Here is a 13173-nt window from a genome sequence, read left to right as displayed (position 1 = left end):
CACAGAAATCTGTGATGTTGATTTGCAACATTTGAAATTTGAAAAGGAGCATAAGAGTAGACATAAGGAAACAAATTGACATGAATTTATCATACAAATTTTGCAATGGCCTTCTCAATCTCCAGCCTCAAACTCCATTGAAAATCTATGGTTGGAATTGAAGAGGGCAGCCCATAGGCACAGATATCATGGAACGTATTTTTTTTAAATAGGGGTGTCAATTTTTACATCTATCTTTTTTAGATTGTTTATTATTACCTGTAAATAAATGCAAATATTGAGCAATTGTATTAGTATAAAATAATAGAATTGCCCCCTTTTTTTGCATACAATATACTATAGCTCAGTATTTGTATTATGTATCTCATATAGTCTTTTTTTAATGAAGTGTGACAATTTTGGTCGTGACTATCTTTCTCACTCTCCTCGCACTTTCTCAGTGTTTCTCTCATCACATATTTGGTCTCTATGATCTCTGTCTGTCGTCTCTGTCATATTTTTTCAATGTATAGAAACCCATGGTGAGTGTTTTTTTAGTATGGTTATATGTCACTGTGTCTGGTATGCTTTGATAACTAGTACTGTCTGGAAGCCCAACTACAGATCCTCAGTTTCATCCAAACCCTCTCCCTGTGATCAGTCTACTTCACACAGGACCTAAGTAAGTTGATTAAAAGGAGTAAATTGTACTGTGGTTAAAGCAGGAGGGGTTCAGTTGTAAACACACAAACGGGGATCTGGAAACAGACACAACTAGAGGGGTGGAAAGAGAGGGTTAGGGAAAGAGAGTTGGGGGTGAATACCTGCAAGGGCCGTCTGGAGGGAGCAACACATTTACAACAACAAGACAGCCTGGCCTGCTGTTTTCAGTCTACCGAGGTAGGAGGGGAAAGAGAAAGAGAGGAAAAGGGGGTTGGAGTAAGGGAGTGAGAGACTGGGTTTGGAGGCACATCAAGAATTTGCCTTTTAAGGGGTACGGTCTCCAAGTCCTGCGAGTTCACATGCAGCAGCCAAAACACTGAACAGGATAAACAAAGAACACCGAAAATACAGAGGAAAAAACAAAGCAAGAATAATACTAATGTTATTCTCACTCTAGTATAAAGGGCCTATTTTGGGAGCAGTAGCAAAGTGTGAGAATAGGTAAGAGTAAGTGAACTTTGTCTACTCTAAGGTCTAGACAAAATTATAGAGGTTTAGAGTAGATGGATGGCCATAGCAGCACTTCTGACCACTTCAACTCTGCTGGAAGTATTTGGAATTGATGTTGCAAGTTCCACGTTTGTAAGTAGCATAGGGAGAGGAGACTGCCTCCACGCTAAGTGGTCTGTGTCTTTTAGAGCATCTAAACTGCAACTATTGTGGTTTTGTTGCTTTGTGAACCCATTTCTAGACAATACATGCAATGTCTGGCAAAATGACTGTGTATGTGTGAGCAGGAAACAGAGACGGTTTCAGAGCGAGAGAGTGAGGGAGAAACAGAGCGGTATTGTATATGCGTATGAGAGAAGAGAGTTAGTTAGAGGGAAAGAGAGAGGGTAACCATTTGTGCCTGGGAGAGAGGGAACGAAGGAGAGAGACCATATATGTACTGTATGTCTATATGTGAGTATTTGAAATGGGGGGATGCATATGTCTGTGTGAGACAGAAGGAGAGGAGGGAGAGAACGTATATCCTCTGGCCCTTGGCGAGTGTGCGTGAGGCTGAATGGGAGCCAGGAAAAGGGGAAGGGCCTCGTGTCCGCTGACAAAAACAGCTGCCTGAGAGTACGCAGGAAAACAGTGTCTGGTAGAGTATAGGGAGCAGGGGACAGGGAAAGAGAGGACAGGAGAGAAAGAGAGCACCAGGGCCCACATCTCTATATGGGTTGCGCCCTGAGTGCGGAGCCTTGCTGTGGGGAGGAAGTGAAGCCTGTGCCCTTAGTGAGAGGGTCACTGAAGCGCCGAGGTCCAGAGAGATCCAACAGCGTCAAGATGAAGCTGACCAAGGTGAGTGTCTGGGTGGGCTTGTCTAGGGGTCACAGCTGGTCCAATACAAAAGAGCTGTATTTTAGGAAACCTTGCACATCATGCATGATATACTCATACATTTGAGTGCATGTGTTTGGTCTGTGTATATTAGCGTGCTTGTTTCTTTGAGTTGTGTCTGGTGTCTGTCCCCATGTTTGGGTGCAGGGTTTGAATTACTTGGGGCTATAGAGGGATGGCTACCCCCATAAAAAATCATGGCCCCCTCATCAGAATGGAAATTGTCAACGAAAGAGATGTCAGCACCCCCAAGAGTCTGTGTATAATTGGAACCCTGTTTGGGTACATGGGTGTTATTGTAAGTCTCCATGGTTACAGCACATGCTGTGGAGCGTGGGAATGCTTAGCCCCCGGGACGACGTCAGTCTATTGCATCCAACTGACCCGTCAGTATGGGTGTGGTCAAAAGGGATCATCCTCTTTTCATGCTCTCAAGCTATTCAATTAAATTATTATTTACCTATCACAGAGCTGATGTACAGTATTGGTGGCCTATGTGGAATTGATTTAATTTTGACTGGTTTGGCTGCAGCTGTGAATGTAAAAAATGCTCCATGAACAGATAAGTATGGAAGAGATATCATTGACTTCTTAATAAATACACTTCACAACAGTGTCCTTCTGGCCGATGCCTGTTTTCCTGTTGCTAGAATGGCAATGCTTTTTATTGGGTGCCAAAGGCAAGGTGGTGGTTATACTGGTGATTGTTTTTAAGCCTCACAGGTTATGTGCTATGAGTCATGATGCGTCACAGCTTTGTTATACTGCTGGCTACAGTACATCCTATGAGTGGGCTGGCTGTGTTATCTTAGAGAAGCTCCATTAATGGCTTATAGTATTCAATTACTTGGCAACCAAAAGAAAAACACAATTTGCTGTAGCCGAATGCACAACAGGGATCAAAGCCAGAGGTGTAATTTCTGCGATTGAATCTATCATGATATGATACTCACTCTTTCAAAGCCTATCTTGATCACCAGAGAACATTGTGATATTGGCTTATGATCCCCTCACCCTAAGCCAGAGCTGGGCAGCTCTCCATCTCTTGAATGTGAAGATAGAGTACAACAACACTGTAGTGACTTGATTGGAATAGATGACTAGATATTCCTCTTCTTCCACCTGTTACAGCTGTAACACACAACGGCAGGCTCAGATTACTCATCCCTTCAAAGGTCAAAAGAAAATGGTTTGAATTCCTTAAAGAACCAACGACGCTTTAAACTGGCACTGCCTTACAGCGACCATATTCCACAGGCATTTTCTACACACCCAACACAGAAAAGAGCATTGGAGGATCAAGGGTAAAAATAGCCTCTACGATCCATAATGCTCACTCAGACACAGACACAAATACACACCGTTCCACTGGCACACATAACCACAAACTCACTCACATGGAAACTCACTCACTTCCTGTTATCTGTGGTCAAACTTTAGTCAAACCCCAGGGAAGCTTTGACTAGACATGACTCCTCTGGTTTAGAACAAAACTGTTACCAGTCCTTGAGGAATGTTTGTGTGTATGGGGCAGCGTATGAGATGAAAGTAGAGAAATGGGAAAAGGAAATGTCTTTCCTTTCTCCAAAACCTGCCACCCCAATAAATCCCAGACCCACCCATTTAAATAACAGAACCTCTGAAGATAATATTGTATGCGAAAGAGTGTTTTGAAAGAGTAGGAAATGTTTTGGGAATGAGCTGGAATTTGGCAGGGAGAGTAGGGAGGGCACATAGAGTAAGTGGGATATGATTCAGCATTGTATTACTCTCATGGAAAATGAATGTAAATATTCCCAAGATAAATACAACCCCAAAGAGACCCTAGCTTTGTTTACTCTTGTGCGTATGTGTTCATAGTCTCTCTCTCTCTCTCTTTCTCTCTCTTTCTCTTTCCGTCTGTACAGCTGTACCTTATCAACATTTGGCTTAGCGCTGACTTACACAATCATTCCTCAAGCAATACAGCTCCCCCTTCACTCCCTTTTCCCCCACCCCATTTCCTCTTGGCCAATGTTCCCACTCTCAAAACCTTTTTCATTTACCTCCATGTTGCTCCATGCATTTCCCCTATTCCCCAAAGTGTTATATCCTTTGTATTTAGAGAGAGAGGGTAACCAACCAGCTAAAAGCAGTATTTTATTTTAGAGGTATCATTCTATATGTTCAGTACTGATGAGGATCAGTGAGGCTCATTCGGACTTAGTTTCTCAGTATCTCTGCACAGTTAAAGTTGTAATGATGGGAGGCAGTTCTGCCTGATTTGCTCTCGGCACAGGCTTATTCGACCCCCTATTTGAGGTTCAAAAGCTGTTGCTCCCCCCTCTCTATTGTAGTTGTCTCTGTCCATATATCCTTCTTTGTAAATAACTACACATGTCCATCCGCAGGTTAACGTTTTTCATCGTGAATCTTCCTCGGGAGGCAGCTCTGCAGAGTGGTCACTTGCTGGCACATTTTGAAAGTCATAAAATCTGATTTGAAACCTAACCCTAACCTTAAACATGGTGCTGACCCAAATGCCTATCCCTAACATATTTTTCTTTTCATGAATGTTTACAATTTTGCAGCTGCTATCTAAGGGGAAATCTCTCAGTTCTGCCTCCAGGACAAGACTCATGACAATAAACATCAACCTGTTGTCCATCCATGTCTATGTGTATTTGAGTATGTGACAATAAAATTTGTTCTAGGGCCAATTCAACAGCTGTAATCAAATCCCCATCCCTCATCTATCCCCCAACCCTACCCTCCTCTCCAGGTCCCAGACTCCAAGCATCTTGTCAGCTCGAGGAAGTACCCCTGTATTTTGTTAAACTCTCCTGTGGCCTTCCTGCCCCTCCCTCCCCCTCTCCTCCACTCCTCTCCAATAGAAAAAAGCTACAGACAAATAAACGTCCCTGGTCCCTCCGTTTTCACATGAGCCGGAAATTCCATGGCGCTTAGGCCTTTTTTACGGCTGGACTGAATTACCCTATGTGTTGTTCTGGGATTCCTGTGAGTTACACTCAAATTATGTAGTGGTTAGATAAACGTAGGTCCCGAACGCAGATATACTCAGTCATTATAGTCATGTTTCTAATAATGTATTTACTCTCCTATTTAGGAATAGTCCTAAATCCTGTCAAGGTCACAGATTATTGGTATTTATCACTATTCTCTTGAGCATTATGGCATTTAATAGTTTCATCTTGGCTTCTAGTTGGCTGGGTAGAAATATCTACATAATGCTTCCATCTATCCCATCCTCTCAGATCAACAGAGGTGGCTGGGGAATAGGGGCTAGGAGTTGATTTGGAACTCACCAGACCACCTCTGGATTGTGTGAAAATGTGCTACGCCACAGAACTGACGCACTTGCACACTACCTGTTGCACCTCTCTCTTCCCCCCACGTGGTGTAGCTCTTGTGCTATTGGTAACATGACACAAGTTTAGCCCACCTTTATTATGTCAATGTCTAATCTTGCAACCTGTGTGCATGCATTAAAACGTGTGTGTGCGTGCCTGAGAGAGAGTCAGAGAGGGCTCCAAAACCACACGAGGTGGCTTTTGGTGGGATTGTGTCTGGAGAGTATTTACAAGATTGGATCTATAATTGTCTACCACAATTATACATAAACAACCATAACAGTTTAGAAAATTCGTGATGGTTAACATGCAATGTTAGGACCATTTTGACTTGCCCCCAGAAAATACATATCTAATTCCCAATCCTGGGGAAATTTCTTCACTCTCCCCTCCCAGATCTGACCAATCAGAGTGGAATTCCAGTCATTCAATTCCACAATAGCCTTTCCTTTAATGGCTCCACCCACAGCGACAGAGCAGAGGGCGACTAAAAGAAACAAGGCAACCTTTAGTTGCAAACTATGTTTTGAGGACTTTTTGGAGATGTAAGAGAACTTTTGAACTAAAAGGTCTAACTCGGACCTATGCCTCGAGGCGTAGATTTAAAGGAAAAAGAAATGAATAAGGTAAGAAAATAATGGGAAAGTAATTATTATTGAAATGTATTTTTTATTGCAGGACTAGTATTACATAGTACTACTTATGGTCAATCAAATAATGCAAATTCGTGAGGGAATCAAAGTGTTACATTGAGGTGTGGGGGACTGTGCAAGCATCCTCTTTGCCAGTTTTCATCCCATTAATTTGCGCACGCTGCGCTTGCCATCTCCCTCGAAATGTTGTCATGTTGACATCAATAGCTATAGTCTCTTGTCGAATGTTCCAGTGCTGTTAGTTTTTTTTATAAACAATTATCTTTTTCTGTAAATGTTTTTGCGCGGTTAGATTAGTGGATTAAGTCATCATTCCAAACTCGCTTGTTCTTTGACAGTACACCATAGTCGAAAGTTACACAGCAGCACATTGGACAGGGTTATTTTATCCGACTGAATGAGATATTCGAGACTCTTCCACGGGGTAATCATCCTCTGGTAAACTATACTCAATTGAAATGATAAAGTACTAATATTGTCGTTTTACTATGTGATTAATATCCTCGCCTTAGTGGAGTCTATTTGCCCAATTACAGTATAATCCGATGTCATAGCAGGCTAATTGTGAAGTATTCTTGCAGGTCTGATACAGAAAGCCTAAAAGGAAAGTGGTTAAAGGATCATATGACTCCATGCGCACCCCTCCCCTCCCGTCACACCCCTCCCCTCCCATCCCCAATGTGTTCTGTGTTCATTACTGCGTCATAGCAATTTCCCAATCCTTTACCATTATTATGATTTTGTGAAAGTGTATTTTGATCTCCTTAGGTGTGTGTGTTTGTGTGTCTGTCTGTGTTTGCGGGTGTGTGAACTTAATGACAAATGTCAATTTGAATAACCAGGTGGTGATAGTAAACCAGGTAGTGTGTGTGTGTGTGTGTGTGTGTGTGTGTGTGTGTGTGTGTGTGTGTGTGTGTGTGTGTGTGTGTGTGTGTGTGTGTGTGTGTGTGCTTTCTTGCATGTGTTGTGTACAATGCGTGTGTGTGTGAGGGGAGATGTGGATGTGTGCTTTAATCTCCTCCAATATCATATTCTCATGTCAAAAGTTTCTTCCCTAGGGTCTGAACATAATAACATGAGGGAAACCACAGTGGATAGGTAACACGATAACATTGTCCAATCTTTCCTTTGGCAGTGATAACCGTGTTACTGCTAATAGACTGGCGCTGCTGTGTACTGCAGTGACCCGAGCATGTCATTTATCAGTTGATAGATAGGGCCCACTCCAGCAGCAGTGTTGTGGTTCAGACTCTGAGGGAGAAAGGAGCAGAGACACAGTAGAACCAGCCCAAGTCTCATCATAGGATTACCTATCTAGGATCAGTTTTGCATTTGAGATCAAAATGAATAAGAATACAACAGAAAGGGGGGACCTGATCCTATATCAGCAGTCCTACTCTGAGAGAAATGAATACGGCCCCTGAACAACAGGATTGGGAATGTGAGAGGAGAGGACCCTAGCCAGCGACAGCAGCATTGTGGCTGACCACCAGAGGTTAAAACAGTGAGGAGGGCTACACAGGAAGTGTGTCATGGCGCAGCGCTGACCTCACCACTGGAACAAGCTGTCTCTGTTCCCTCCGCTGCCTGTCCCACCCTTTTGAGACACACTGGCCTTCTGTGGAGGAAAGGACGGAGGCTGCACAGAGAACACACACACACACGTGTACACACACAAACATGTACACACACACGCGTGCACATAAACACGTGCACACACATTCAAAGACAGACACACACACATCCGCATCTTTAGACTTTCTATTAAGGGAAGGGGAATACAAAGAGAACACACACACAATTATGCACACACACACTTGATCTCCATCTGTGACACACTGGCTTTAAATCGAGGGAGGGGGACTGTACTGCAGACCCACACATATACACAAACAACCCCTGTAACAATATGAGTCACAAAGACTCATAGTGGAGAGATGATGGCATATTACAAATGTTATTATGCTACCGTAATAATTTTACCAGATGGCACATAAAGTATGATGCTCTTGCACTGAACAGTGAACACTCTAAGCTGCTCTGCAGCTCTTCTCCTTCAACTCTTCTCCCTCAGCTGCTAGTGGCCCTCATCCAGCCAGTGCGCCACAACATCAGAGGAGTTGACATTCAGGTCCAAATACAGCTTCAGTTGTTTAGATATTGGAGTCTAAAGGGAAACCCAAGAGAAGACCTACCCTTATAGAGTATCTCTCTAGTCCAGCAGCCTCGGGCCTCTGGCCTCGCTTTAGCCTGGGGTCAGTGGGTCCAGTCCGGTAGAGAGAGTGCCACACAATAACCATCATTGTGTAAACTAAATATCAAGCTATTTTTGGAGGGGAAGAGGGAGTCAGAGCATCCAGGGGGTCTGTAGGGATGGATGTGTGTAGCATCTGTGTGTATGGGTTGGCTCCTCCCTTCAATCACGCTTCTGTTCTGGGGGCTTCTGGTAGACAGGGAGAAGGAAAGGGAGGGATTTATTTTCAAAAAGCGGTTCTTTGACTAAGGAACTTCTGGTTTTCTGAGCTGGACGACATAAAAACAAGAGAACAGAACCCTTTTGTGTGCTGAACTGCTGTTGATGCCTGGGGGATGATGGGGGGTGGGGGAAGGGGGGCTGTCCCAGAGCAGACGGGAGACACAGGGACTTGGCGATAAAGGTTGTCCCATTACACTGACTGACTACACAAACAGTCAGGTTTGTGAGGTAGCAACTCACTGGTGTGCACTTGAAGGGTGTTTTTAGGAGAGGAGGGGTTGTAACAGAGAACTGTCTGCAATTTTTTTTAACCCAGAGTCTGAAGTTCTGATTTGGGCGGCTAACGAGGTAAGATGTTATGCATGCCCATTTTAGACATACTTTGCCATGAAGGTGAATGGGATATATAGCCTGTTGGTGAACATTGCGAACTTGTAATAATAAATAATGTTTGTATAAATAAAGTACAGTATGAGGAGAATGTTAGCATGTTTTTGAACAAATATGTAAACCAATGGCTGGAGAGCGAAAGATCATGAAAACCACAGACAAACTTTGTAAAGACGGAGGGAAAACCAAGATATTTGGTTTGAATCAACTCAACCAGTCTAAGTTTTCAAGTTGCTGTGTACACTTTGAAAAAGGGGTTTTCGGCTGGCCCCATAGGATAACCCTTGGTTATAGATACAACCCTTTTTAGTTACAGGTAAAAAAAACAACTTTTGGGTAGAACCCTCTGTGGAAAAGGTTCTGCATGGAACCCACAAGGGTTCTACCTGGAACCAAAAAGCAAATAGGTTCTACATAGCACCTTTTTTACTAAGAGTGTAGCAGTTTCACTCGATACCTTTATCTATCTTTTCTCCCCATCTCTCTTTCCATCCATCCTGTCCTCACAGCTCTCATTTGGCAGCTGATTATCCAAAGAGAGCCAATCATTCCTTTTATGTCATACAGAAGGATCCATGAGACACATGTCTCACATGGGGGACATTTTCATTTGTTACACCTAATTGTTATTGTAAGGCCCCAACTTGCACATTGTTTCAACTGAGTGTTTACCGTGTGGCCGGCTGCTTGTGCTTATGTCAGTATCCAGGTCCGTGTTCAGTATTGCACAATGTTGTGAAGTGTTCTCAATGACTGAAGTGCCTCTCTGACAAGTAAAGTAAGGAGTCATGTCAGCTCTTTATCTCTGCAACATTCAGTCCATTGCACCTTTTCTGAACGCATCCCAGGGTATGCGGGCGCTGCAGTCTGTCCGTCTGTTTCTCTGTCTGTCTGTGGTCTGTAAATGCAGAGTGATCTGTCTTTAGCAAAAATGTTGTGAAACCATGCCCAGTATGTGTGAAACTGCTTACAATATTTTACTCACACACAACAGTAGGCTTGCGGTGAAGTTCATTTTAATTTTAATTTAAAGTCTCTATTTAAACTTTGTTCCCGGTCCACTCCATGGCTGCAGACAGGTAGAACGTTTCAGAGAGACAGTTGTTTAGTGTCATGCCTGGTATGCTTGGGGTCAGTGGTGAGGTGGGGCCATGGGTGGGCAGGGAGAGGGGGGTGCCAGCCCTGGGTGTCCACACAGTTGCGTAGTGAACATGGTAAGCACAGTCTCCTGCCAGCTGTCCAAATAGTGCCCAGTCGTAGCGGGAGAGGAGAATGGAAAAGTGTGCAAACAGCCCCTTTACTGAAGAGGAAAAGCACACACTGCCGTAACAAAGGTTCATTATATGTTTCAGTTTGATTTCCGGACCAATGAAAACAGACAGGCTTTGAGGCAGTAGATAGATTGTACTGTACACAAACGAATATGGACACACGGCCATGCATGGACACTTCTGAGGGCTTACATTAACTGGTGGATTTGCCCTCAGTATATCTGAGTGGGTGTTTCTATGCCTTCATTTTTTCCACAAACATTCTCCATCCTTTCTTTCCTTAGTTCACGACATAGGGAGAGAGAGTGTGTGAATGTGTGTCTGTGTGTAAGAGCAGAGCAACCATTTGTTTACATTGGCTTAGTTACCATGCCATGAAACGTGTAACTCCCATCCCCCTGCAGTCTCATGTTCAAAGCCAATTTCATGTTGTGAAACAAAGTAGGATCATGGGCGTGTTACTAGAAGATTACCTCCGTTATAGGACCAACCATCCAGAGGTTCTGGAGCAGAAATAAGGATCAGCAACACCTGACTGCAAAACTCCTTTCACTCAAACACGCCAACAACCTACTAGTGTGTGTGCTACTCCCTAAGTACTGAGTTTCTGAATGTGTGTGTATCTGTGTGTTGACAGACAGGCAAGGAAGAGCCCCATGTCTTCAAGGAGAAGACCTTTAGGAAGAGGCGTCAGTGTGGGGTGTGTCGTCAGAGTGTGGACAGCACAGGGTCCTTCTGTCGAGGTGAGTGTCTCTCTGTCTTTCTCAGACTCTCTCTCTCCCACTTCTCTCCCTCTCTCTCCACCCTCCTCCATGGAGGATCCTGTTCAGCTGGCACTCCTGTCAGCTCTAGCTAGCTGTCTCTCTCAGAGCCAACATCCTCCTGACTGTAAGCTGATTATTGTCTAGGGAGCTAGGCTCAGTTAGATCATGTTTTTAACAATCAAATACACAAAATTAACCTGGATGATGGAAGCTGACTAATTGCTCCATTCTCTGTCTCCCTTTGTTCCATTCTCATCCTTCTCTCTCCAGTGTGTAAAACAGCCACTCACAAGAAATGCGAGGCAAAGGTAAGACTCCAAACTGATTCACTCCTGCGTATCTTGCCCAACTCTGGAATTGTCCTCCCTGTCCCTACCCTATGAGCTAGATGCCACCTCTGAGTTGAGCTGCAGCGGGTTAAGGAAGGCTACAGTTTCTTTCCACTGATGTGAAGGCTTCACTGTTCCATTCCCAGAACGGGGACCGGCCGCACCCAAGCCCCACGCTGCTCCATGTGAAAGGGTCATTGATGGAGGAGTGAATGCCAACTTTGGCCTGGGGCAGGGAGAGACTTGGCAGACTGTGGCGGCGGGCGCCATGCATTATGGAAGAAAGCATGTGGCAGAGATTGCCTTCCAATCGTCGTAGCATCTTTTCCATCTGATGAGAGAGCATTAGAAGATAAAAGTAGCAAATAGAAGATAAAAGTGGAAAGTAGCAAATCAATAAAAGTCCAAAGCCGGTTGTTTTTTCAATATAATTTTCATATTTGATGATTTCTATCTAGGAATGGGCACAAACTCGTCTGCAGTAGACCTGGAATAGTATGTAGGCCACTCTTGTCCTGTGGATTGTAAAGGTCTGGCTGTTTCCTCAAATTAATGCTTTTCGTCAGAGGGATATTATTTCCACATTGTTGTGTTGTTTGTGGCCTGGATGTGTTTGGGTTTGGAGATGATAGCTGCTTAGCTGAGGCTGTCCTGTTGACTGGGGGTGGTCGGTGCCCAGGCAGCGATAGACATCGGTCCTGCCCAGGAAGGGAGAGGCCAGGCCAGCCTCCGGCCATCTCAACTGTTATCTGGCCTTAAGAGCCAGCGCTGAGGGCTAAAGGGGCTCGCCCATGAAAGCTTGGGATTCAGGAAGCTCTGATCGAAGGAAGCTGCCTGGGGTTTTATTGAAACCACATACAGAAGAGCAAACACAAACCCCAAATACACATGGTACAACATCCGTCTGGCCCTGAGGGTTTTATAAGTTATTGTCCACGAAAATCTGTCTGATTTCAATAAAAAAAGACCAGCCTCTGTGTTATGCTAGTGTAATAACCTTAGCTTTATCACAGTCATTGAGAATGAAAGAGAGAGCGAGAGATCGACAGATGGTCAGGTCAGTGTCAGGCCAGGGCCCATTTCCACAAAGCAGGTCCCAACCTGTCCATATACAGATGTATGATCTTAAATTAAGCCAGTTTGCTACAGCAGGAAAACAGTCCTGCAGCAAGAGGAAATGTGAATTATTATGGGTATTATAATTCATGGAAATAGTTTGAGGTGTTGATACATTTTTTGTTAGGGCAAATCAAGTCTGACATTTGAAAGTGGAAATTACAAACTTTAGAAGCCTTTTTAAAATCTTGAATACACTACAAGTTTGCATTTCCTGCTGTGCAGAAAATTCTCAGCAACGAGTGATCAAATTAAGATCCTACATCTTTACTCTTCTTCATTATGATCTAAAAGGTAAAACTGATCCTAGATCAGCACTCCTACTCTGAGAGGCTTTGTGGATAAGGCCCAGATCTGTATTATCACTTGTCACTTTGCATGATGACGAGTTTCTCACACGACTGGCCTATCTGAGTGATGTTTTTTCTCGCCTGAATCTAGGAGTACAGGGACTCTGCGCAACTATATTCAATGTGCGGGACAAAATTGAGGCTATGATTAAGAAGTTAGAGCTCTTCTCTATCTGCATTAACAAGGGCAACACACAGGTCTTTCCATCATTGTATGATTTTTTTGTGTGCAAATGAAGCTTACGGACAATGTCAAATGTGATATAGCGAAGCACCGGAGTGAGTCTGGTGCACAATTACGCAGGTACTTTCCAGACACGGATGACACAAACAACTGGATTCATTATCCCTTTCATGCCCTGCCTCCAGTCCACTTACCGATATCTGAACAAGAGAGCCTCATCGAAATTGCAACAAGTGGTTCTGTGAAACTTTGCGTGGCAAAT

General features: G+C 43.9%; 1 protein-coding gene across 1 annotated transcript in view; it reads left to right on the top strand.

The window, feature by feature from the left end:
* The first annotated feature begins 1000 nt into the window (after positions 1-1000).
* LOC112221624 (tensin-2) overlaps positions 1001-13173 on the top strand; it is a 53213-nt gene continuing 41040 nt past the window's right edge. Inside the window, 3 exon segments of the mRNA XM_024383797.2 lie at positions 1001-1989; positions 10806-10911; positions 11203-11240. Of these exon segments, the coding sequence (XP_024239565.2) occupies positions 1864-1989; positions 10806-10911; positions 11203-11240 (270 nt within the window). The 5' untranslated portion in view covers positions 1001-1863.

This window comes from Oncorhynchus tshawytscha, linkage group LG22 (genome assembly GCF_018296145.1).
Source record: "Oncorhynchus tshawytscha isolate Ot180627B linkage group LG22, Otsh_v2.0, whole genome shotgun sequence".
In the NCBI taxonomy this organism is placed as follows: domain Eukaryota; kingdom Metazoa; phylum Chordata; class Actinopteri; order Salmoniformes; family Salmonidae; genus Oncorhynchus; species Oncorhynchus tshawytscha.
The sequence above is the reverse complement of the archived record's forward strand: the minus strand, read 5'-3'. Positions and strand labels throughout refer to the sequence as shown.